The sequence below is a fragment of the Monodelphis domestica genome, chromosome 8, assembly GCF_027887165.1.
Source record: "Monodelphis domestica isolate mMonDom1 chromosome 8, mMonDom1.pri, whole genome shotgun sequence".
Taxonomy (NCBI): Eukaryota; Metazoa; Chordata; class Mammalia; order Didelphimorphia; family Didelphidae; genus Monodelphis; species Monodelphis domestica.
The window spans coordinates 209,159,214-209,185,063 of NC_077234.1; the positions used below are offsets into that span (position 1 = coordinate 209,159,214).

The following is a 25,850-nucleotide window of genomic DNA, read 5'->3' on the forward strand; positions in this document are numbered from 1 at the left end:
CCCAAAATAGTTGAAAAGAGATTGTTGTATTATAAAGTCAGAGATAGTTTTTGAGACATTCTCTATATTATACCTGGAAATTGACTTGCCTAATGTCATACAACTAGCAAGTATTTGAAGCTGGATGTGAACTCAGATCTTCATGACTTCAGAACTAGCATTCTAGACACTGTACCACCTCAGCAGTGTATTCATAGAAGACTAGCACCTCTACTGTGAGACCTTTTCAGAGCTGCTCATCTACCTTCCACTCATTCTCACCTGTGCCATCAAGAAGCTGTAGCATACACAACTCCCACACCCTGATAATACTGTCTAGAGAAATTGGCTAAAGCTAGTGAGTAACCAAAGACCTTAAACCTGTCAATGAGTTAAGGAGATGTCTACCCCAAGTATGTGAAGACTTCTCCTGGCAGAATGGTCAGTGAGAACATTTTTTTTTTCCAACAACCCTTAAGGTGGCTGAAGAAAGTGCTGGGGAGTTCACTGCATCCTAGGCCATCACAAGTCATCCTGACTTTTGTCTTGTCACCAGACATAGATGCCACTGGGAGAAAAAAATGAGGTTGATGACTTTGTGCAAATCTGCCTCACTGTAATCCAATTCAAACAAAAGGCAAGACATTACCTTCACAGTGTTGTTGGTCTTCTTTAAAACAAAGGATGAACAGCAATACCTGGCAATTAGAGGTTCAAGACCCTTATAGAAAGAAGGAATTAAGGAGATAGACAGAGATCAGGAATGGAAGAGCACTGAAAGTTATGAAATTCATTTGAATTGAATAGAATTTTAATAGGCTGCTTTGTTGAGAAACCCCACAAGATAACAGTGCTTTAGGTGGAGTAGGATCTTTAAGGACCTGGTGAACAGGAACAAGAAAGAGCCAGAACCCTTAGTTCCCATGTGAGAGATGGGAATCTTATTTCTGACCTTTAGGTAACATTTAGATTGTAAGTACATACTTCTGAAAGGAACCTTTTCCTGTCTTCATTCCTCTGTGATCAGGACATATACCCAAAGTTCATGACTAAACTATACAACATCCCTCAGGGCCCAACTTGGACAAGACAAATAACTAGCCATTAATGTCAAACTTACTCCCATCACAGTAATAACAATAAAGAACTAGCAAGTCTCCAAATCAGGGAAGCAATCAAAGACTGGATTGTGTGTTCCTCTGGTACTATGACTATGCAATATAGTTTCTTCAAAGTTTCCTTTATGATGACAGAATTATAGTCAAACTGTGGAGGTTGTGGTGCCCTTGTATTCTATAGTGGACCAGAAATTAAAACTGCCTTAATTTGCGGTCTTTGTGAAAATTTTGCCAGTATAAGTCCAGGAAAATAATGTTTCAAAAAGATTCCATATTTCATCAAGTCCTAAGAGTTCTTTTTAAGGATACATATTTATTTCTCTTTCATTTGCCTTTAGTATGTCCCTGATCCTTCCCTTTCATAGAACAAAGTTTACAGAAATGTATGTCCAGAAAAATGTCAAAATGTTCATTTTCCCTTGATTGGATCCCAAATGTAGAATTAAGTATAGGTCATTAGGCTCAAAGAAATACAGAAGATTAATTACAAATATATCCAGATGAAGTCTCAGGAATTGACTCCATTCTAAGACTACCCTTAGGGTGGAAGTCTAAACCAGAATGGACTGAGGGACTTTCTTTGTTCTACCTTGCTAAATTTATGCCCCTTCTGTGTCATCTCTAAATTAAAGGAAGAAGATTGTATACCTCTATAGCATATTTGCCATTTTGTTTTAAACATATGATCTGATTGTTCTGAGACACAGAATTGCTGTAAACAATATCTGCCAGTGACATGGAAGTCGTAACTTAAGAAATCCTTTATCTTCACTATTTTGTGAAATAAAAAGTGGTAATGTAGGGCCTGAAAGGGAATACACAGGGAAGATGGAGGGAGAAAGGGAAATAGAGAGAGAGGGTTGAGGAATTGTGCTTTCCTCTCTTCCTTTTTTTGCGGGGAGGTATCCAAGTCTTGTCTCCCTGAGAGAGGGTGTATATCTCCTCAGAGAATGGTTCTGGGAGATGGAGGACAAGAACTAGAGAGACAAGCTTTGGTAAGTGTAAATCTTGAAATTTCTCAGACTTGTGAATGTTAAAAATTTCCCCATTGGGGAATTCTCAATTGGAACAATTCCCTACTGGGAACATTCCACATTTGGATGTGAGAACTCTATTTAGATTAGAAATGGGAAGACCTCTACTCCACCCGTACTTAAGGACTGCTTTAGAGGAAAAAACTCCTTGCTAAACAATGAGGGTACTTGGGCCCATACTTATAGTAAAGCAAAAAGTTCTTTAAGCCATGCCTATTTTTAGAATTGATTCAAAGGGTGCTAGGTACCTATAAAGGTGGGGCAACTTGTAAACTTGCCAGGAGCAAAGAGGTGAAAACTTACTCAGAGGTTTTCTCTTGAGGAGATTAGTCGACTCAGCTGTGTTTTCTCTGGTTCAGACTTACTGAGGGGATTAGTCGACTTATCTGGGAATTCAGAATGGGCTGTCCTTTAGAAAACGTCTACGGTGATTGGTAGATGGAAGGACTTAGGGGAGGTGACATAAGAGAAAAACCCCTATATAAGAAAAAGACAGACTGCTGGAGGGACAGACTTTTGAAGAAGGAGAGGCTTTTGGAGATACTTTTGGAGATGCTTTTGGAGATGCTTTTGGAGGCTTTTGAAGAGGAGATCATTTGGGAGATTGCTTGAGAAGGAGTTCTTGGAGGAATTCTCTAAGGAGATCTCTCAAGGGAGGCTGACTCTGGCTAGAACTCCCTCTGGGGAGACTCTGTCCCTCTGAATCCTTGCTTGGACAAAACTTGTGGTGAGTGATAAAAGGACTGACTGATTCTTTCTCTTAAGGGCTTAGGCCTGGGTTGGCCAGGGCTGCCCTGGGCTGGCCTATCCTTTTCTCATTATTTCCTTCTTACTCTCCTTCTCCTTTTCTTAATTCCTCATTGTATTATTAATTAAAATCTCTATAAAACCCAGTTGACTTGGGCATATTCATAATTGGGAATATATTTCCTGGCGACCACCTTATATTTGATTTAAAAACCAAGACACTGTAGTGAAACATATTTTCTGCGGTCACAATTTACTCACTCACTCTTATATCTAGCATAATTTATATCTTCCACCATTTTAACTCACTACAGTTTATGACATCAACTATTTTAACTGTTACATAAGATGACACCCTGCCCCCCTTTTGGTCCCTGCTATTATTGAGAGGCAGGATGGATTCATCTGTCTCTGGATCCTTCAGGTACACCAACTGACACTTCCCCACACACACACACCTTGGATTACTTCACATCCCAGGAGATATGGTTGCTCCTTGGGTCTGGTTGTTTGGATCACTGAGATCCTGGGCTAACCCTTCCTTTTGGGTGGAAGGTATAGTCTTCCCCAAACCTTCAGTCCCCTTTCCTATTATCAGAAACTAGCCAGACCTGATTCTGAAGTAGTAGACAATTTATTTGGGTTCACTCAGGGTGTAAGGCAAGGGAAGTGGGTGAGCAGGAAGCTCTATTGACTTGTCCCCTCTGGCAGACTGCCCCCCCCAAGGTCTCAGGCCTTGATCACTCTTCTGGTCAGCTGTTGGTATACTGGAGTCCAGGAAAAAGTTAGAGAGAGAGAGATGGAGAATTAGATCCTTGAAAAGGGGATCTCAGTGGATGACTTTCTTCAAGTCCCTGTCCACAATATTCACTGTTGTTGAGTGCCAAGTGAGAGATATCCAGGTGTTCACAGGGAAACAATTGATCTCCAGAGAGACCTAAGTTTCTTCCTAGCCTGAGAGACCAGTTTCTTCTCTCTGGCTCCCAGCTGGAAGTGGAGTAAAGAGAGTGATCAGTTGGAGTTCCCCAGCTCATGTTCCCTCCTGGAACTTTCAGTTTTTTTTTCCTTCTTGCACCTCCCCCACTCTCTGAATCTGATTTCTGTCAGATATTGCTCCTTGCACAAATTGGATTACTCCTCTCTTGCAAATCTCCCTTTTTGTCTTGTGCGTTTTTGTCACCCTGACAATGCACTGGGGTTAGACAAGTTACTTACCTTTGTTTTCTTATCCCTAGGCTTCTTTCTATTTATGCTATATCCCACCCCCAAAACAAAAGAAAATTCTTTACCCTCAACTCTATCTTACTCTTAACCTAACTAGTGACTAAGCCTATTCCAAGGCTGGGTTTTGGGGAAAAGATTCAGGGTTGGTGTGTTTTTGGTACAAGGGATTGATACAATTGACATCACATGTTTTGGACTAACAGTGTCCTAGAATAATATGCAACAATATTGACTTAAAACTATTTGGCAACAATATCTTAGTGATCTTTAACTATGGTAACATTTTTCTAACTCTTATATTATCTTATGTTTTCTTAATTTCTCTATTACAAATTCTTTAATTCTTAATTTTCCTACCTTATGTTATCCTATTCTTTGCTTTTACTGGTCCCCTAAAAGTTGAACTGCCTTTTTCAGCCCTGTCTGCTCTTTCCCTGATCCCAGTTTTCTTAAGCATCTTAGTCTTATTACTAAGTCTGTTAGTAGGTTAATGCCATTAGATTTACATTATGTACATAGATTTTTCTGTACACCAGTTACATATGGTACACATAGATTACATATATACAAGAGTTGTGCTTTGGAGTCAACCAGACAAAAAGGTTCTTTCAGCCCTTTTCCATCTGTTTGAGTCCTGCAAGAACTTTATGTACAAGTTTTCCATTTTTCATTATTATGGGTCCTACTTATTTATGACAGGAAGCCTAAATCAGTATGTTTAATGGTTATGTATAAAATATGTTGTGTAGCATGTACATACTTGCTCCAAGTTGATAGATGTCCTCTTCACATGTTGTCTGAGGTGGTCTATCTTAATTCTTTCCTGGAGTTGTGTGTGTGTTGGATGTATGTCCCTAATGTGATGTTAATATGTTTATGGTGCACCATCTTATGTAACCTGTCCCACAAAGATCTTTGTTCCAGAAAGTTCTTGGATTAAATTCTTTATCTGTCCATTATAGTTCCTTTTGAAGTTTATGATGGTCCTAGAAGGGTTCTTTCTTGATCTTTTGTTGAACTCTTCCTCTGTGCAGGAAACATGGTTCACTGTCATCTCCCCTTGATTGTAGCTTTCTTTCTACTTGCACTGGAACATGCATGTGTAATATTTGTGTCCAATCAGGTAAGTGAAGGTGTGCAAGAATGGTTGAGATTGTATGAGTGTAGATGAGAATGTGTGCAGAGTTTTTCTATTGTACTAGTGTTTTTGATTGTACGTGGTAGTTTTTTTGTCATAAGGAGTGAGAGAGTGATGGGTTTTTTTCCTTTTAGGTTTATAAATTATTCCTTCTGTCATTGTTTTATGTCTCAGCATCACTTTGATCTGGGCTTACAGTAATTTGTGTTTCTCTATTCCTGTCAATTTCACTCTGGGTCCTTATATCTTGTGTGTGGTCTGGGATGCTTTTTGATCTTGTTCCATTTGGGCTAGTTGAGGCATTTTGGCATTTAACATGTGATGCGTGATACTAAGTTTATGCCTTTGCCCCTCTCCATTTTGGCAATAGTGGACAATGTCTGATTCCCCTCTGACAATGGTTCTTGAGGTTGATTTTTGCACTCCTCTTGGGAAGCAGTCTTCAATGCTCTTTCTCAGGTCAAAGGATGCAGCTTCTCCTCTAGAATCTTGGGCTGCTTCAATTAGCAGCCTGGGGTTGGATGTTGCATTCATCTGACTTTTACTCAGAGTTGGCCTCAGAAGCTATGAACTGTATTCTTGGTGGATTTCTCATTTGTGTGTGTATGTGGAAGTTACTTGCCACATATCTCAGTGGGGTGCCATCACTCTCTTCTTCCCCCTGGGGAGAACTTGTTCTGGGTGGAGGATGAAAGACACTGGTGAACCTTTGCAGTTTCTCTTTGAATTCCCTTTGGATGAACTGTCTAGAGTGCCCCTTGGACTGTTCAAGGTGACTGCAGGGATGCTGGGTTGGAGTTTGGAAGCTCTCAGTTAAAAGTAAATCTTGGGTATATCAGGCTGTGGTGTCAGAAATATTAAGGATTTGGGATATTGTTTCTTTCTGACCTTTGGGCTGGGCCTGGCTTTTTCTTTTCTAGCTAAGTGTCTTAGTCCTTTTCCCTTTTGGGAGCCCTAGAACTTTTCAGATGGTACTAAACTATTATGATTTATTTTGCTTTCAACAAGGATTCCTCCTGCCCAGTTTCTCTTCCCAAGTTCAAGCCTATAGTCTCCAGTTGACTTTCCCCTGGTTTTCAGATCATTGGTACAGTGTAATGAAGAGATCATATCTTTCAGACACAAAGTACACATTAATTTTTCTACCTTCCTATTTGGGTAGGGTGAAATTATTTGACTTTGCTCCAATGGCATCTTTAGTGTTGTTTGACTTTGGTGATTGAGGAATGAAAAGGTAAATGATCATTCTTATCTCTTTCTGGTTATACTTGACTTGTTATTTAAGTATGATGAGATATTATTGATAGTGATTTAAAATCATAGGTATAGTCTCTTCACATGAACTGGCTTATTCTCAATGTCTGAAAAGACAGTTGATTCAATGGAGGTCTAAGAAAATGTCTTAATCTTGGCAGCCAGGGTTTGTTAACATAGACTCTGGGGTTGCAGGCACTGGCATAGGTTTCTCTGATATGCTTTGAGTCTCTTAGAACTTTGGCGACTTGCTCTGAGGAGAAAGATTGTGAGAGGAATGAGGAATCCTCTGAGAGTCTACCAGATCTATCATCAGGGTGCTTTAGGTCTTTTGGTCTATAGAACATTAGTTAGATCACTTTCCAGTATTATTCCTTGTCTAATTTCTCTGATTGATTGGGCTTCTATGGGATTGAATTTTAAAGACTTTGGTCTATTCCCACACTGGGCCAGTATAATTTTTCATTCTCTGGAATTGGTGTTAGAGAGTCTGTGACAGGCCACAGAATGTTGGGTGAGAGAAAGGAGCTGTATTTTGGCTTGTGAAATGTTCTAAGTTAGAGAAAGGAAGATCAGATAGAAATTTGGTTTGTTGAGACTTCCGGTCAAGATGGCAGCTTAGACAGAGCTAAAGTTCAGATCTCCGAAAACCCTTCCTTACCGATCTCAAACTATATGCTTTTAGGGCACCACAATTAAAAATGAACAACAGGATAGACCCCAGGAACCCTCCTCCTGGACCTGGATCAAAAGATACAGCCCCCCAAAAGCCAGAACCCTAGATCATTTGGATCTAAGGGGTAGGCAGAAGAAAGGTCCCAGGACCCATCCCCCCAACCCAGAGCTCTGAGTCTGAGGCAGCAGCGGGAACCTCAGGGCTGGCAAAAGGACCTCAGGACTGGCTATTCTGAAGACCACATCTTGAAAACAACCTAAGCCAGTCGTGGGGGCACCCAACACAGACAGCAGGGAAACAGAGAGAGACAGGGGGGAGCCTGTAGCCCCCTGGCTGGGTCCTTCCATCTGAGTCTCACGGAAGGTCCCTGTGTCAGGGAACACTCAGTCCAACCCAGCTGAACTTAATCCTATCAGGAGCCCTTGGAGCTCTGGGAAGCCATGGCCCCTTCCCCCTCAGAGTGCAGGGTCTTCTGAAAGAACAGTAAGAACAGTAACCTCAGGGCCGGCAAAGGCATTGAAATACCTTGCGGACAGTGCTGAGTCAGGCTCAGAGCATGGAAGTGAGGCAGCGAAGAAGCACCGGGAGGGAACTGAGAGCAGTAATACCCCAAACCCCGGGGTTCCCTGGAAAGACAGAACAGCTGCGGAGAATAGACAATTTGCCTGGGGCTAAAGCCTCTGAATACCAGACAGATATAAGAAGAGCTAGTCCTCCCCACTCAGATAGAGATGGCAAACAGCACAGATGCACAAAAGCCTCAAAACACCAAGAAAAACAAGAAGAAGGGGGCAACATTTTATGGAGCAAAAATACAAAATACAGAGGAGATAGAATAGGAAACACAAGCAAATGCTCTGAAACCTTCCAAAGGAAATGGAAACTCTCCACAAACTCTTGAAGAATTTGAATCGGAAATGATCAAAAAGATGGAAGCCTTCTGGCAGGGAAAGTGGGAAATAAGGCAAAAGGATTTCATGCAACTACAAAACCAGTTTGACCAAACTGAAAAGGAAAACCAGGATTTAAAGGTCAGAATCAGGCAACTGGAAGACAAGGATCTTGAAAAAGTGCAAGAATCAATAAAGCAAAGCCAAAAGATCAAGAAATTAGAAGAAAACATTAAATATCTCACTGACAAGGTGATGGACTTGGAAAACAGAGGAAGAAGAGATAATTTGAGAATAATTGGCCTACCAGAAAAGCCAGAAATAAACAGCAAACTCTACATCGTAATACAAGAGATAATCAAAGAAAATTGCCCAGATATTCTAGAACAAGGGAGCAATACAGGCATTGAAAGAACTCACAGAACATCCTCTACACTAAATCCCCAAAAGACAACTCACAGGAATGAAATTGCCAAATTCCAAAGCTTTCAAGCAAAAGAAAAAATCTTACAAGAAGCTAGAAAAAGACAATTTAGATATAAAGGAATGCCAATCAGGGTCACACAAGACCTTGCAAGTTCCACTCTGAATGATCGTAAGGCATGGAACATGATTTTCAGAAAGGGAAGAGAGCTGGGTCTCCAACCAAGAATCAGCTACGCATCAAAACTGACTATATACTTCCAAGGGAAAGTATGGGCATTCAACAAAATAGAAGATTTCCAAGTTTTTGCAAAGAAAAGACCAGAGCTCTGTGGAAAGTTCGATATCGAAAAACAAAGAGCATGGAATACCTGAAAAGGTAAATATGAAGGAAAGGGAAAAGGAGAAAAATGTTATCTTTTTCTTTTATTCAAAGTCTCTTCTATAAGGACTACATTTATATCAATCTATATATATTAATATGTGGGGTAAATGTAATGTGTAAATAGGGGGAAAAGAAAAACCAAATAGAATAATTTTTCTCACACAAAGATTCACACAGGAAGGGGAGGGGAAGAAAACTCCTATAAGAAGGAGAGGAAGAGAGTTTTTACTTAAACCTTACTCTCAGGGAAATCAACTCTGAGAGGGAAGAACATCCAGATCCATTGGGATCTTGAATTCTATCCTACCCAATAAGGGTAGAGAGAAGGGAAAACCAAGGAGGGAATGGGGGGAGAGCACACAAAAAGGGAGGGAAGGAGAGGGGGGAGGGGGAGGGAACAAAAAGGGAGGGGCTAGAAAGGGAAACATATCAAGGGAGGGGACAAGGGGGGACTGATTTAAAGTAAATCACTGGATTAAAAAGTTAGAGCTAAAGAAGAAAGGTTAGAATTAGGAAAGGATATCAAAATGCCAGGGAGTCCACAAGTGACAATCATAACTTTGAACATGAATGGGATGAACTCACCCATAAAACATAGACAAATAGCAGATTGGATTAGAACCCAAAACCCTACCATATGTTGTCTTCAAGAAACAGATATGAGGTGGGTTGATACTTAAAAGGTTAGAATTAAAGGATGGAGTAAGACCTTTTGGGCCTCAACTGATAGAAAGAAGGCAGGAGTTGCAATCATGATATCTGGTAAAGCCAAAGCAAAAATAGACCTGATTAAAAGGGATAGGGAAGGTAATTATATTTTGTTAAAAGGGACTTTAGATAATGAGGAAATATCACTAATCAACATGTATGCACCAAATAATATAGCACCCAAATTTCTAATGGAGAAACTAGGAGAATTGAAGGAAGAAATGGACAGTAAAACCATATTAGTGGGAGACTTGAACCAACCATTATCAAATTTAGATAAATCAAATCAAAAAATAAATAAATAAAAAAGAGGTAAAAGAAGTGAATGAAATCTTGGAAAAATTATAGTTAATAGGCATATGGAGAAAAATAAATAGGGACAAAAGGAACACGCCTTCTTCTCAGCACCACACGGCACATTCACAAAGATTGACCACACACTAGGTCACAGAAACATGGCACACAAATGCAGAAAAGCAGAAATAATAAATACAGCCTTTTCAGATCACAAAGCAATAAAAATAATGATCAGTAATGGTATGCGGAAAACCAAATTGAAAATTAATTGGAAATTAAACAATATGATACTCCAAAATAGTTTAGTTAGAGAAGAAATCATTGAAACAATTAATAATTTCATCTAGGAAAATGACAATGGTGAGACATCCTTTCAAACCTTTTGGGATGCAGCCAAAGACTCTGATGTGTTTTTCAGCCAAAGAAATCAAAACTATTAATAAGCACATGAAAAAGCGTTCTAAATCTCTTATAATCAGAGAGATGCAAATCAAAACAACTCTGAGGTATCACCTCACACCTAGCAAATTAGCTAACATGACAGCAGAGGAAAGCAGTGAATGCTGGAAGGGACTTGGCAAAGTAGAAACATTAATTCATTGCTGGTGGAGTTGTAAATTGATCCAACCATTCTGGAGGGCAATTTGGAACTATGCCCAAAGGGCGATAAAAGACTGTCTGCCCTTTGATCCAGCCATAGCATTGCTGGGCTTGTACCCCAAAGAGATAATAAGGAAAAAGACTTGTACAATAATATTCATAGCTGTGCTCTTTGTGGTGGCCAAAATTTGGGACATGAGGGGATGCCCATCAATTGGGAAATGACTGAACAAATTGTGGCATATGTTGGTGATGGAATACTATTGTGCTCAAAGGAATAATAAAGTGGAGGAATTCCATGGAGACTGGAACAACCTCCAGGAAGTGATGCAGAGTGAGAGGAGCAGAACCAGAACATCGTACACAGAGACTGATACACTGTGGTACAATCGAACATAATGGACTTCTCCATTAGTGGCAATGCAATGTCCCTGAACAATCTGCAGGGATCAAAGAGAAAAACACTATCCACTGTGGACAAACTGTGGGAATAAAAACACAGAGGAAAAGCAACTGCTTGACTACAGTGGTTGAGGGGACATGTCTGAGGAGAGACTCTAAATGAACACTCTAATGCAAATACTAACAACGTGGAAATGGGTTCGAATTAAGAACACGTGTGATACCCAGTGGAATCACAAGTCGGCTATGGGAGAGGTGGGGAGGGGGGAAGAAAATTATCTTTGTCTCTAATGAATAATGCTTGGAAATGAACAAATAAATATTGTTTTAAAAAAAAGAAATTTGGTTTATCTAAAACTAAGTTTTTTTTTAAATTTTGTCCATTTTTCCCCTAAAGGATCACACTAAGTTTTTCTGGGTAGGTTTCTTAATTGTGATACTAACTTCTTTGCCCTCTAGAAAATTAGCCCTCCTTAGCCCTCTGCTCCTTAATGTGGAAGCTGCTAATTCTTGTGTGATCTTGTCTATGGCTCCACAATATTTGAATTGTTCTTCTCAGACTGAAGGAAGTATTTTCTCTTTACCCTGGGGGCTTTGGAACTTGATTATTAAATTTCTGGGAGTTTTCATTTTAGGATCTCTTTCAGGAGAATTGGTAGAATCTTTTAATTTCTACTTTACCCTTTCTAATAAATTAGGGCAGTTTTCCTTGACAATCTCACAAAATTTTACATGTAAACTCTTTTTGATCATGAATTCCAAGTAGTTCAATAATTGTTAAGTTATCTCTTTTTGATCCATTTTCTATTTCATGATGTTTTTTTTTTCCAATGAGCTTGGCACACACCAACAATCCCTGCTACCGAGGAGGCTGAGGCTAGTGGATTTCTTGAGCTCAAGAGCTCTGAACAGCAGTTTTCTAAAGTCAATTGGTCATCCATACTTAGCCTGGCACCATTAGGTGAATCCCCCAGGTGTGGACTCCCTGGAGATTGGTGAACTGGCCCAGGGTAGAAATGAAGGTTAAATATCACATGATGATCAGTAGTGATATTAGGTCTGTTAGTAGCCATGACCCTCCCAGATCACATGAAATAGAAAGAGCTGGTCTTGGGGAAAAAACAAAAACAAAAAACAACAACAACAACAACAAAAAAAAACAGAAGTATATTTCTCCTGTTGAGGATAAAAGTGTTCTTTCCTGCCTGATTTGCATATTCACCATCTAAAAGTTACTTATTTTCTAATAATAATGGCTCAACATTTCTTCAGCCAGTTCTACAGTGTTAAAGCATTACAATAACCAAAAGGTGGTATGATTGTCCTACTGTCTAATTTGGATCAGGAAGTACGTGTTAAACAGTACATGGTGCTGAGTTACATATATACCAGTCAAAGAGAATCTGAGGAGCACTTTGGTGACACCAACTGAGTATAGATGTAGATGTAAAAACCATTAACATGGATTCTTCATTCTCCCAAATGCCCCACTACAAACCCTGCCTGTCCAGAATATAGGACCCACTGAACAGGAGAGAGACCTTTATCATATAGCTTTAATCTCTCTCACCCTGATACCACTTGGATCTCTTCTTCCCAAGAGAGCATCTGAAGGACCCCTATATCTTGTTATCAACCCTCCACTTGAAAACACTTCTAAAAAAAGCAAAGATTGCCTCACTTTCTCATTGTATTCTTAGCATTTAGCACAATACCTAGTACACAATAAGCCTTTACTAAATGCTTTTCTATTCCATACTCTAAATTGTGGCCGATGATCAAAGACCTAACAAATATCCTCATTTCCATCAATTGAAGATTAACTATCCCATCTACAGAGATACCCCAGATATGTCTTGCATTAAGCAAAATACCTGGTTATTTATTTGTTAAGCATAAATAATCCCCTCTAAACACTAGACTAAATCTATCAACCAGAAGCTTTTTGTCCAAATTCCTAGAGAGGACTCAGTGTCTGTATTTACCATGCTCGCCATTCCACAGCTTTCATCATCCTCATCTCATTGGGTCCCCAGACTCCAGCTACCTGAGCTAAACACAAAGATAAGATATTGAATCTGGCTGAATACCTGGGCAACAGAATAAAATAAGCAACAGAAACCTCTCATCCTCTCTCAAACAGTTTTTTAGTCTTTTAAAGTATGCAGAATATTGTCATTCTATGTAATCCTGATATGACAATTCCTTTTAAGGTTAGTAAAAATTGTAGCTTGAATGGCAAACCAAAATGTATTATGTTATGAACTGACAGAAAGAAAACTTGATTTGAAAAATCTGAAGTTGAATTTTGACTCTATTTACTATCTGCATAATTTGGGGCAAGTCACTATGCCTCTCAGAGGCTCTGTTTCCTCAACTGAAAAATTGGGGGATAGGAGTATAGTAAACATACCTAAGGTATTCATTAGTTCCGAAGTCTAGGAAACTTACCTCTCAAACATAAATTCCTTAGTTCTAACTGAATCACATTCCCTCAAAATAATAGATGTCAGATCTACTGTGCTCTCACCTAATTTAAACCTTACTAAAATTGAAAAGGAAAAATACTTTAAAGCAAAGAGAGATGAAAGCAGTTCCCACTTTCCTTATCTGCCAGGTTCGGACTCTGATGTTTCCTCTGTAATATCTGATGGCATCATTAACACCTAAAGCCAGGGGGAAGATGGCAGCCCTTGGCTTTGGGGAGGTGTAAATTTTATAATCATCTTCTCCAGGAGAAACCCCACAGTGTCCTGAGCTGTCTTCTAGGTCTATAGGAAGCTCTTCAGCTTACATTTAACAAATAGTACTTTTAAATCTATTATTAACATAGTGACCTTTAATAAAGCAGTACATCACTAAAGTTAATTCTCATTTTTCTCTGGAGCTATAGTGCCTCTTAAGTGATGGTCATTTTCAAAGCTGAGTCTGTATTAGAAATGCTTAAGAAATCCATCCCAAACAGTTCAGCCATCTCTAGGACATTTCCTTGCAGTCTTCATTTGCTTGGGTGAGAAAGCATGATGTATTTGTGTCTAGGGGAAGTTAGGAAAAGCAGAAAATTCAATTCAATACAACATAACATTTATTAGGCATCTGCCATGGACAAGTCACAATAAAAGTGAAGCCTGGGGCTCTTTTCACAGTATTCCACTTCAGAAAGGCTGGGTTTAGATCCCAGCTTCTTTGTTTTATTCCTGGTAGTACCCCTGTGTGAGGCAAGGAGGAATGTAAAAGATGGAAAGGGTCTCAGAAGCTATATTTGCAGTCCAACTCCTTCATATCACAGATTGGGAAACTGAGGCTACAAAAAGTTAAAAGACTCACCCAAGAAGACAAAGGAAATCAATAGGAGAGTTAGGATTTGAAACAAGGTCTTCAGACTCCAAACCCACACTTCCAACACTTAACTGTCTTAGCCTTCATTTTCTTCATCCTTAAAGTAAGGTTATTAGACTGAAAGATCTCCGAGTTTCCTTATAGCTCTAGATTCTATGATCATAAAATAGCATCTAGCTTTATTTTTCCAAGTAGCAACTAAGTAGTACAACAGATAGAGAGCTGGACCTGGAATCAGGGAGACCTGAATTTGAATACATCCACCTTCAGACACTTACTAGCCATACAGCCCTGGGCAAGTCACTTAACCTATATCTGCCTCAGTTTCCTCAACTATAAAATGAGAATACTAGCTGTACCTAAAGAGATAGCTGGGTCTCAGTGATTAAGAGTACTGGACTCAGAGTCAGGAAGACCTGAGTTCAAGCTCAGATACTTCCTAGCTGTGTTATCTTGGGCAAGTCACATTAGCTCTATATGCCTAGGAAGCAGCTAGGTGGCTCAACAGATAGAATGCTGGGTCTGGAGTCAGGAAGACCTAAGATCCAATCTGGCCCAAGATACTTTCTACCCATATGACCCTAGGCAAGACACCTAACCTCTGAGGGCCTGACAAAAGGATCCCTTGGAGAAAGAAATGGAAAATCACTCCACTATCCTAGCCAGATAGCTATAGTCTGTGGGGTCTTAAAGAGCTGGATATGACTGAACAGCTGAACAAACACTACCTATCTCCCAGGATTGATGTATATATCAAATAATATAATGCTTGTAGAACCCTCATCACAGTGCCTAGTACATAGTAGGCTCTTAATAAATTTCTATCCCCTCCTACCCTCCCTTTTTCAGTTCAATAATAAAAGCTTGTATTTATATGATACTTTAAGGTTTGCAAAGCTTTAAAAACATTGACATTTGAGCCTGACAATAATATAAGGAACATAATAAAAATATCACTATTCTCATTTTACAAGAGATAAAATTGAGGATCATAAAGAAATGAAGTGACTTGTCTATGATTATAACTGTCAGTATATGTTGGAGTCGGCATTTGAACCCAGATCTCTCCTAATTCCAAGTTAATACATCATACATTGTTGTTGTTGCTGTGGTGGTGGTTGTTGTTTTGTGAGATTAGGTCTTCCTATTTCACACAGGGTGGAAGTACAGCAGCTGTTCATAGGCACAACGCTACAGACAGCCATGGGAGCTCTGACCTGTTCTGCTTCTGTCTTAGGCTAGGTCTTTCTTCCATAGAGAAACTGAGATTAGGCCTCTTCTTAGTTCCAATTCCCAGGGGCTCATTATATTCATGCTAAACTTAGTGTAGAATTCCAATAGCATCACTCTCTTGGTTAGTAGGGATTGCAGACATGTGCCACTATCCCTAGCAGAGCTTTATCCATTGTACCATACTGCCTTTAAAAAAGAGAGAGAATACATTGATATCCTTTAAAACCTCCTGCATTTTCATGGAGCCCAGTGAAACACAACCATTACAATTCCCCTCCAAGACTACAGCCTCTGACTCAAAATTCTAGCCTTTCAAATGAGCTTTCTGAAAAGAAAAACAAAACTTTCAATCTAAAGTTGGGTGTATTTGTGATCATATGTGCATAGCTATGTGTATGTAGGTGAGTACAGGAAATTCTAAAGCTTCAAAGTGTCTGAAAGAATTAAGCCTTCTAAACAGAAAAGATGAAGGAGGGAAAAAGTTAAAAGAAGAACCAGCATTATAGGCTCTGAAGACAAGTAAATAGCATTGTTTGGGAATCAATGCTGGAAGAATCCATCTAAAAAAATCAATACAACCAAAGCAATAAAACTTTTGAGAGAGCTCATAAACAGAGCTGTCTTAAAAGGGAAGAGCTAAAATAGAGAGCTCAAAGGGAAGGTATCTAGTGAAACTAAACAAATTTAAATACAACACATGTAAAGAAAAGCATTGGGCCAACTCCCAATTGGGAGCACATTGTGCTGCTGCTCATAACTCAAAATAGTTAGTGTGTTTCTTCATCATGTTGAGGCTTAGAGGGAACAAACACCCAACCTAGCTGCTATCCTGACTGAGCTGACATTCCAGTGACATTAAAAAGCAACTGACAACAGCTTCATCAGCACTCAGAAGCATTTATTTATTGTTCGCTTTGGGCTTGCTTTATACCTCCTACTTTTCATGCTGTTTTCGACTTCAGCAATGGCTACACTCAGATGCCCTTCTTTGGAAAGTCTACCCCACTTGGACAGAATGAAATGATCAAAATGATAGCCAGAGCCATTTCTACCATTCTTTCCCCACTCCACCCACATCCTCTGAATATATGTGGTTTACATTTAGATGCCTTTTATTACAAAATGAAATTGGAATAGGAAAAGTCGAGTGTGAGTGCCAGTTCTGATGCTTAGCTTTGTGATAAGCTGCCTTACCAAAAAGCTCTCCAATTTTTGTAAAGTAAGGATAATAACACTTGCACCATGGACCTATGAGGGGAAATGCTTTGTAAATCTTAAATCAACACAAATATGATTAGCTATTATTTCTTCTTCAGGGAAGTATGTGTACATGTATGCATGTATGTGATACGTATTCCAACTAGGCAATCACCCAAATGGTATGATTTGATGAGCACTGAGAATACTCCCTACAAACTTCCTCAAAAATATATAGCTTTCTCATTTGCATGATTCCTAAATGCTCATAATAAATGATACTTTTTTTAAAATTCTGCTCACAATGGAAATATCCTTAAGAAAGACAATATAGTAATAGACTCACATTAAACATGAAAGAATAATATGAATGATATGAAATCCTTCTATAAAAACCGGTTGAGAGCAGGATTTCCCTGTTTCATGTTTTTTGAATGTGAAAAAGTATTCTGGGAGACTAGATAAATGAACAGATAGAGGCTGAGGCTGTTTATATCTTTCTAATTTCAAATTTGTCTTAGATTTGTCCCACTTATATTTCTGACCTATAGGAAGTCAACAAATACCAATATGATGAGTATATGTATGTGTATGTGTATGTGTGTGTGTGTGATGAATAGAAGCCAACCAAAGTAACATTCACTCTTAGAAACATATCCTACTTGTTAAGCCTTGGCCTCTCACACTACCCCCAGGCCAGTGTTGGCAAACATGTGGTGAAGAAGTGCAGAGCCTGCACTCAGGGAGCTGTCCCATTCCCCTTCTTCCCTTCAAAACTGCCATTTGGTGATGACAATTTCTCAACTCAAATTGCTTCAATTTGTTTAGCATATTTTCCCTCACATGCATGTTTTTCCTTAAAATGGATGTAATTACAAAATTTCCCAAAAATAATTTGGATAGAAAAAGCATTCCAAAAAGGAATGGGCATATCAGTGGGATGAATACAAGAACAGGAAATATATCTAATAAGGAACAAAAAAGGTACTTTTCTACAAATTAGAAATACCTTTTAGTACAGGCATACTTTGTTTTACTTTGCTTCACTTTATTGTACTTCATAGCTATTGAATTTTTCATAAATCGAAGGTTTGGGACAACACGTGGTCAAGCAGGTCTATTGGCACCATTTTTCCAATAGCATGTGGAAACATCTTGTCTCTGTACCACATTTTAGTAACTCACAATATGTCAAGTTTTTTCATTGTTATTATATCTGTTATGGTTATCTATGGTCAGTGATCTTTGATGTTACTACTGAAAATTGTTTTGGGGCACCATGAACCACACCCATATAAGACACCAAACTTAATAAAAAAATGTTGTATGTGTTCTGACTTCTCCAGTAATGGCCATTCTTCTCTCTGTCTCTTCTCAGGTCTCTCTATTTCCTGAGACACAACAATACCAAAATTCAATCAGCTAACAACCCTACAGTGGCCTCTACACATTCAAGTGAAAGGAAGAATCAATCAATATAGAAAATTTCATTACCACTCTATTTTAAGAAATTGCTACAACCACCCCAATGTTTAGCAATCACTACTCTGAGCAGTAAGCAGCCATCAACATTGAGACAAGGCCCTCCATCAGCAAAAAAGATTATGATCCACTAAAGGCTAATGATAGCTGGCATTATACAGATGACAGAATTTTTTAAGCAATAAAATATTTTTAATTAAGGTACATTTGTTTTTAGACATAATACATACATACTTAATAGACTGTAATATAATATAAAAATGAGTTTTATATGTCCTAGGAAACCTAAGTAATCACATTACTCACTTTATTGTGATATTTATTTTACTGCTTTATTGTGGTTGTCTGGAACAGAATTCACAATATCTCTGAGGTATGTCTATGCTGTGAAAATGATGTTTCGTTTGACAAAATGAAGAGAGTACCATACAGAGTGTCCCCCAAAATCTTAGTGTAATTTTCAGTTTCGATTGCTGAAAAATCTACTGAAACTTTCAGGACATCCTGTATTTTGAACCAATGGAGCTGAATTTAAATCTTAGCTCTGCCATTTGCTCTGATTCAATTTGCTCAACTATGAAGTGAGGAGGTCAGACTAGGATCAGAAGTGTCAAATTCAAATGGCAACAAGGGTCACTAAAGCATTCATAAGCATCTCTGCAGGCACAGATTGCTATCTACAATTGCTATCTATTATCTACATCTTATTACATTTTGTGTGCTTATTTATTTAAATACTTTCCAATGACATTTTAATCTTGTTTGAGTCACATTCAGAAACATTATGGACCTAGTATAAGGGCTAGGGGGTTGACTCCCTCAGACTTGACAACTGAGTGCCCTTATGGCTAAAAACACGTGTCCCTCATCATGACTTCTACTTGTTCTAAACTTCTTCTTTAGTGAGAAGATTAAAAATTGTCTACATTATTTTCTTATTGATCCTATTTACAGCTAATTGATTTTGTCCTATAACTGCCCAAGTCATGGTTCTGTCTCTGAACTTAGTTCAGAATTCAGCTGGCGTGTTATGGGTTCTTTAGAAATCTAGTTCTTACTAATCACTGTTCTCAAGGAATTCTGATAACATTGGGACACGGGGCTTGCCATAAGGTCGGTGGTTCTAATATGTAAAAGCAATCCTTCAAGGATGCCTTGTCTACTTTCCAAAGAAGTCTGGGCAACTATCTTGCAGGTGGTCTCAAACAAACATTTCTTAGTGAAAGGAGGTAAAGGGGATGGGGGGTCTTTGCTAACTCTCATTCCCAACTTCCATCCAATCATATTGCCCTGTCCTGTTCTGTTCTTTCTTCTGTTATCCCCAAAAAACTATAAAGGGGTAATCATCCTTTTTCTTGGGCTGGAAACTGAGGCAGCCAGTGACCCCATCTTACTCTGCAGTTTTATGCCTGTGAATAAAATATTATCTTGCTCGGAGAAATGTGCTTTGGTTTACCCTTTTGTTAAACTTCACTCTCAACAATAGCTATATAAATTCATTGTGACTCAATTCAGTTTGATGAATTTTATTACATAAATATTTCTCAGATGTCATTGAGTTGGTAACAAAAATACATTTTGTAGCAGTAACATCTTTCCTGAGACCCAGCTTACAAAAGCAAAAATCAGTTTTGTGACTGAGAATATCTATTCACAGTTTCATCAGTTAAAAACAATGCAAATTCTGTTTCCTTTGTCAAGAAAACCTTATGTAGACTATTCATTTATTAAATCATGGAACTCTTTGGGAAACATTTGGGAATCTACAAAGGCATTTTTAAATGAAACTAAGAAATAACTTGTAATTTTTGAAATACAGAAAAGCATGTATAAGATCTTTAAGTTCTCTATTAGCATTCAGCTACAATAAAATGAAAGGAAACTCAAAACACTTATGAACCATGAAAATATGTAGCAAAAAGAGATTCTGAAACATAGTTTATTTCATAGCTTTGAAAGTCATAATAATGAACCATATTTTTTAATAATTCAGGAGATAAAGTGGGAGAAAATATCAAGATTCAATTCAATGCCTCCTTCTACAAGATGCCTTTGCTGATGCCTTCAGATAATACTCTATACACCATCAAAATTACTTTATTTATATGTATATATAGGAATGGATGTATTATATATGAATGTATCTGTCTATGTATCTATCTATACATGTGTGTGCTAAAATTATATCTTGTTCTGGTACTCCTTTCTCTTCTTCTAGCCAGTGTTATAAATTTTAAGAAGAAAAATAGCAGGAAGTAAGATTACAAATGAGAATCTAGATAGAAGTCATGTGCAGATCATCCCAAAGATAAAAGGAGTATAACTTGGAAATTGCATCATATAATCAGTGAGAATCATATCCTGAGACTATGTGCTGAATTAGAAGTCATCTAGGACTTGCTGTCAGGATCTTTGGGTCCTATGATAACATAAATCTCAGGTAAAGTTCTAGATATCAGAAGTAAGACCAGCAGGTCGTTTAGTGCTGATAATTTTGAGAGGATGAGGCCATGTTAACTCTAAAGTTTTACTGCTGATTTTGAGATGATTTAAATATGTTCTAACCCCAAGATGGTGTAGATAAGAGTTAAGCCTGTCCCCCACAAAAATCTTATGAAAATTAGATGTCAAACTCCTTCCTTTTACATTCTATTATACTTCTTAAGGGTCCATGCTGCTCAAGTGTCCCTAATTCTGATACATAGTTATATAAGGAATTTCCCCCTTCCCCATTCCCACCCCCATATGCCATGCCTCTATCATCCAGTCCCAGTCTCCATACTCAGTCTTCTGCCTCTGTATTCACATACACACCCTTTGGTCAACCCTGAACCCACTGTGCCTTATTAAAGTGTGATTAAATCCTTACTTCCCAGTGCCTTCACAATCTTTCCCAAAAAAATATCCAAAGTACTGGGTATGTCTGCCTTCATTTCATAATTTAATTAGTAATTCATATATATAAATATAATTTATTTATTAGTAGAATAAGTTCTTAGAGGAAGAAACTATTGTTACATTTTTGTCCTTGTGTTCACAACATTTAGCATAATGTTTGGCACATGAGAGGTGCTTTAAAACTGCTTATGAACTGACTGTCCATGTAGCTATTTTTTTGTTTCAGTAAAATATAAGTATATTGAGTAAAGTCTATTTTCTTTTTGGTTTTGCATCCCCAGTACCTACCATGTGCTTAACACAAAGTAACAACTTAAATCTTTGTTGAATTGAATTCAATTGAATTGATGATACATGAGACATAGCTCAGAGCTATGTTAGGATTCATTCCAGAGGATAGGGAAAAAAGTGGTCATATCATGCTTTTAGTTTATGGGGGAAATGGAGCATACACTACTTTAGGAATGAAGAGCTATAAAAATCAAGCACTATATATTATTAATCAATATAAGCGATCTGCTATGTTATCAACTTGGCTATTGCCTCCATTAATGTGAATGACAATTCTTCCACACTATAATAGACCCTTTCATGAATTTTCACGGACAAAAATAATCACTCATCTGGTGTAAGACCATCTGTTGATAGAGAATGAAATCAGAGGTTGGATTGATACCCAGTCAGCCTATCATTAGGGCATGGGAGAGTTTGGTTAGAGCCTGTCAGACACTTCTGCTTTTTGAAAATAGTCTACAAGAACCCAAAGTTACCATGACAAGATTGATATGCTACAATGAAGCTTCTGAGTTTAAAAGAAAATATTTCATTTAAAACATGCAAAAAAAGAAGAAGAAGGCTATTTAAGCCTTGAAAATATTGTATTGCTTAAAAAGGTTTTTCCCCAACGTGGCAGTAGCTTTCATTACAGAAAGATAATTGGGAGGAAATGCCCAGGAGATTTCACATTTCTATGGTCACAATATAAAAGGTTAAAAAAGCCAGAGAGATTGGGGAAAATAATCAGTAGCAGCAATGAAGGATTTTATGGGAGGTTTTGACAGACATTTTTTATCCTTTTGGAACATAATTACTTAATATCAGAGAAATGGAAGCCTTGCTGAATGGGATTATACCAAAAATAAAAAATAAATAAAAAGTTCCCATTCAGGTTTTTCACAGGTTTGTCATCTTAGATCAGAATGAGGAGCAAAATAGTTACTCCATTCATTAAACCACGAATCCAATTTAAACTGGGAATTCAAAGTCCCTTCTTGCCTTGACTGGGCTTTATTTTTACACTTTGGTTCTCATCTGTAATCTGCCTCTGTGTTCCAGGTCAGGTAAAGTGTTCCTAATACCATCTGTTCTCCCAAACAGCCCCCAGGATTCTATCACTGCAGAATTCTTGTCAGTGGGAGACCGTTTAGTATAGCACGAGTTTTGTGGTTTTGCTGTTTTGTCTGGATGCACAGAAGAGTCCCTTTCCACTGTTTTAATGGATAGAAGAACAATAAGGCAAGGGGAACTTTGGGGTTTTGATCTTTTTTTCCAATTCTGCTTGTTTATTATTACATTTATTAACTATGACTCTGGTCACTAAACAATTCTCAACCTCTTTGAGCCTCACTTGTTTCATCTGTAAATGGACTGACTAACTGGCCTCTAATGAATGCCCCTCTTAGACCTAATAGCTATGACTCTTTGATTCTAGGACTAATATTGTAAAATTAGCAATCACCAATCATAGATTTAGAGCTAGAAAGGATATCAGGCACCATCTAGTCTAAACTCCTGGAGGCCCAGGGAGTATTTGAATTCAAATTCGTTAACTTTAGGACCAGTCTCTTATTGGTCTGCCCAGTGGCATGTTATGGAACAATGAAAATATGCTTTTTCATCTCCTTCTGCCTGTATATGTCTTTTGTCATCAGACTTTGTCCTCTTTGTAAATGAATCTAATTTAATTTGTGGTTAGCAACTAAATTCTCACCTTCTGGCTATTATGATGTAAATATAGTTGTCCTGTACTCTCAAAACCATTTTGGTGTGCATATCCCCATTTATTAACCCTAAGATTCTCTCATTCAAATCCCTGGAATATATTGTATTCTCTATTTGCTCCAATATTCCAGTCTATCATATTGGAATGAGCAAGTGCTGTCTCAGAACTCTGAGTCAGACAATTTCAATAACTGCTTCTCTTAAAAATAGGAGTAGACCTATGTCCTAGACAAGGGAACTGTCAATGCAGATTTAATTCAGCAATTGCTTTTCTCAAAAGCAAACATATGTCCTTGACAAATGAATTGACTTTCTTAAATGGAAACATACCTTTATTAAACTATAACGTCCTTAAGATTAAGGATCACGTCTTCTATGACTGTTCTCCTACATCTAACAATGTTATCTACATAGAAAAGGCTCAAAATGTTTACTGGCACATTCATTATATTTTAGTGGGGACTGAGTGTCTCTTGATTCTCTGGGAGCTCATAAGTAAGAATAATCCTTTCTATATCCTACACAGTGTAAATAAAATGCATATCTGAAACCTTATGAGCCTGTGTATATGAGGGAAGCTGGTAATACCAATAAGGGTACATACTAAATTTCTCGATTTCATTTGAATAGATACAGTAAACCAAATAGTTGAAAGTTTTCCCCAAAGTAGACTCAGGCTACTCATGTTAAACAAGTAGAAATACATATTTTGTTATGATATGCTATATTCTCTTTTAACTGATCCATTCTTACCCCTTAAATAAGACACTGCTCTCTAAATCACTGAGGAGAATGAGAATCTCTTTGGTCCATATGGCTCTCAGCCACACAATTTGTAGGACTGAAAACAAACTCATTAAACTTCTAGGCTTTTGTAAATCCACATCCAGCTACCTCTGAATCACAAGTAAATTGATGCCTATTATTTCACAACATAATATGGAATAAGCTCAGGTAAATTTCTTCAAATTAAAAAGTACCATTCTCCTGTTCTCAGTATCTTACCCATCTGGAAATTCCACCACATACTAGTAAACTCTTTAAAATTCCTTTCTTATAACTTTGTTTACTGGATTCAGACTTCTCTGTGAGGCAAATATTCTACCATGATAGATAGATATGTAGTGTTGAATCAATCAAACATTTATTAAGCACTTAATATTTACCGGGTCCTGTACTAAGCACAGAGGCTATAATTATAAGGGGGAAAAAACCCTTCCCTCAAGGAATTTACATTCTAATGAAGAAAACATTTGTGTAAACAGGTATCTATAAGATTCATACAGAGTAAATGCAAGCTAATTTTAAAGTATTACACACTTTAAGATAGGAAACATTTTACTTTGTTCCTGCTGTATAACATGACATGTTTTTCTAATGTGCTTTCTAAATAGTTAGAGGTAAGGAAAGATCTTTTGAGAAAACATGCATTGTCTAATTTGATAGAAGAAACAAGTAAATAGTGTAGTAAGCCTTTAATGGAAACAAGAATACAAATACACATTAAAGATGGAGTGTATCCGGATTCTTCCAACATAAATGTTTATGTGACATTAAAATGCACAAAGAGATTTTTTTTGGTTCCTGGGGTTCAAAAAGTCAATTCAAGTTCAAACCATTTTTCCTCCATTAATAGGAGAATATGCTGTTAAGATCCCTACTTAATACACCTTTTTAATGAATATTGCATTTCTAAGCATATGCTGTGTACAAAGCACTGTGCTTTGTGTCCAGAATACAAACAGAAAAATTGTGATAGTTTCTGATCTCAAAGAAGTACACATTCTAATAGAAGAGAAGAGACTACTCGTACGGATGATTTCAAATGCTAGTCACATCAAAATATCCCATGTTGTTTAGAGTTCAGTGTCAAAGCAGTTGGTAATGCTTTTTCTTTTTTTTAATTAATTAGTTTGTCTGCTTGTTACATTAAAATACCCAGTTGATTCCCTCCCCCCTTAGGGAAGTAACAATTTGACAAAAATATATATGTATAGATAGAATATCATACTTATCAAAAGTATATTTATATAAAATACACATTATACACACCTACAATATATAATAATTTAAAAACTCATAAAATATTTCCATTGACCAGTTCTTTCTATGGAGGTGACATACACAAGTCATTCATCAAACAAATTTCTATTGCTGTATTTAATGTTTTTTTAAAACACAGAAAGAACTGCTTAACAATTCTTGACCCTCCCTACTTGTAGAGTTAGGTAGTAAGTGTTTAGTTGTAGGAAAAGATAAACCAAAAAAATGTAGATATCATTACCTCAAATATGATCAGCATATAGACTCCCGCCAAAATGACTGATGCAATGGTTACTTGGGTCTCTATATCTGCATGGAGATATTGATGAGTCATTGAAAGGGGAATCACTTTGTTTTCCTGGAGGAAGGCCTGAATATTTATCGAAATGGTCTCTCTGCAGAAAAAAAAAATGTTATTGTATGATGATAAGTTGTGAATGCTATTATCAACAAGGCAAGGATCCAAGACTACTCTAAAAGACTCATGACCAAAAAAAGACATCTGCCACATTATGAACATGGGAATACATTATTATATGACAATATATGTGCAACTTATGTCATATTGCCTGCCAATTTAGGGAGGAAGGGAGTAGTGGGAGGGAAGGAGAGAATATAGATGGGAAAATATCAGAAAACAAATATTTTTAAATTGTTTTAACATGTAATCTGGAAAAAATAAAAATTTATCATAAAAACAGATGTTATAAAAGGGAAAATATAGGATAACAATTAGTTTCCTCTCTAATTCCATCTATTATAACACTAAATTATTTTATGAT

The 25,850-nt window shown here is 37.5% G+C and overlaps 1 protein-coding gene across 1 annotated transcript in view; it reads right to left on the minus strand.

The window, feature by feature from the left end:
* Window positions 1-25,850, minus strand: part of OCA2 (OCA2 melanosomal transmembrane protein) — a 575,033-nt gene that overhangs the window by 507,982 nt on the left and 41,201 nt on the right. The window contains exon 8 of the mRNA XM_056808519.1: window positions 25,310-25,463. Within this exon, the coding sequence (XP_056664497.1) occupies window positions 25,310-25,463 (154 nt within the window). The remainder of the gene's footprint in view (window positions 1-25,309; window positions 25,464-25,850) is intronic.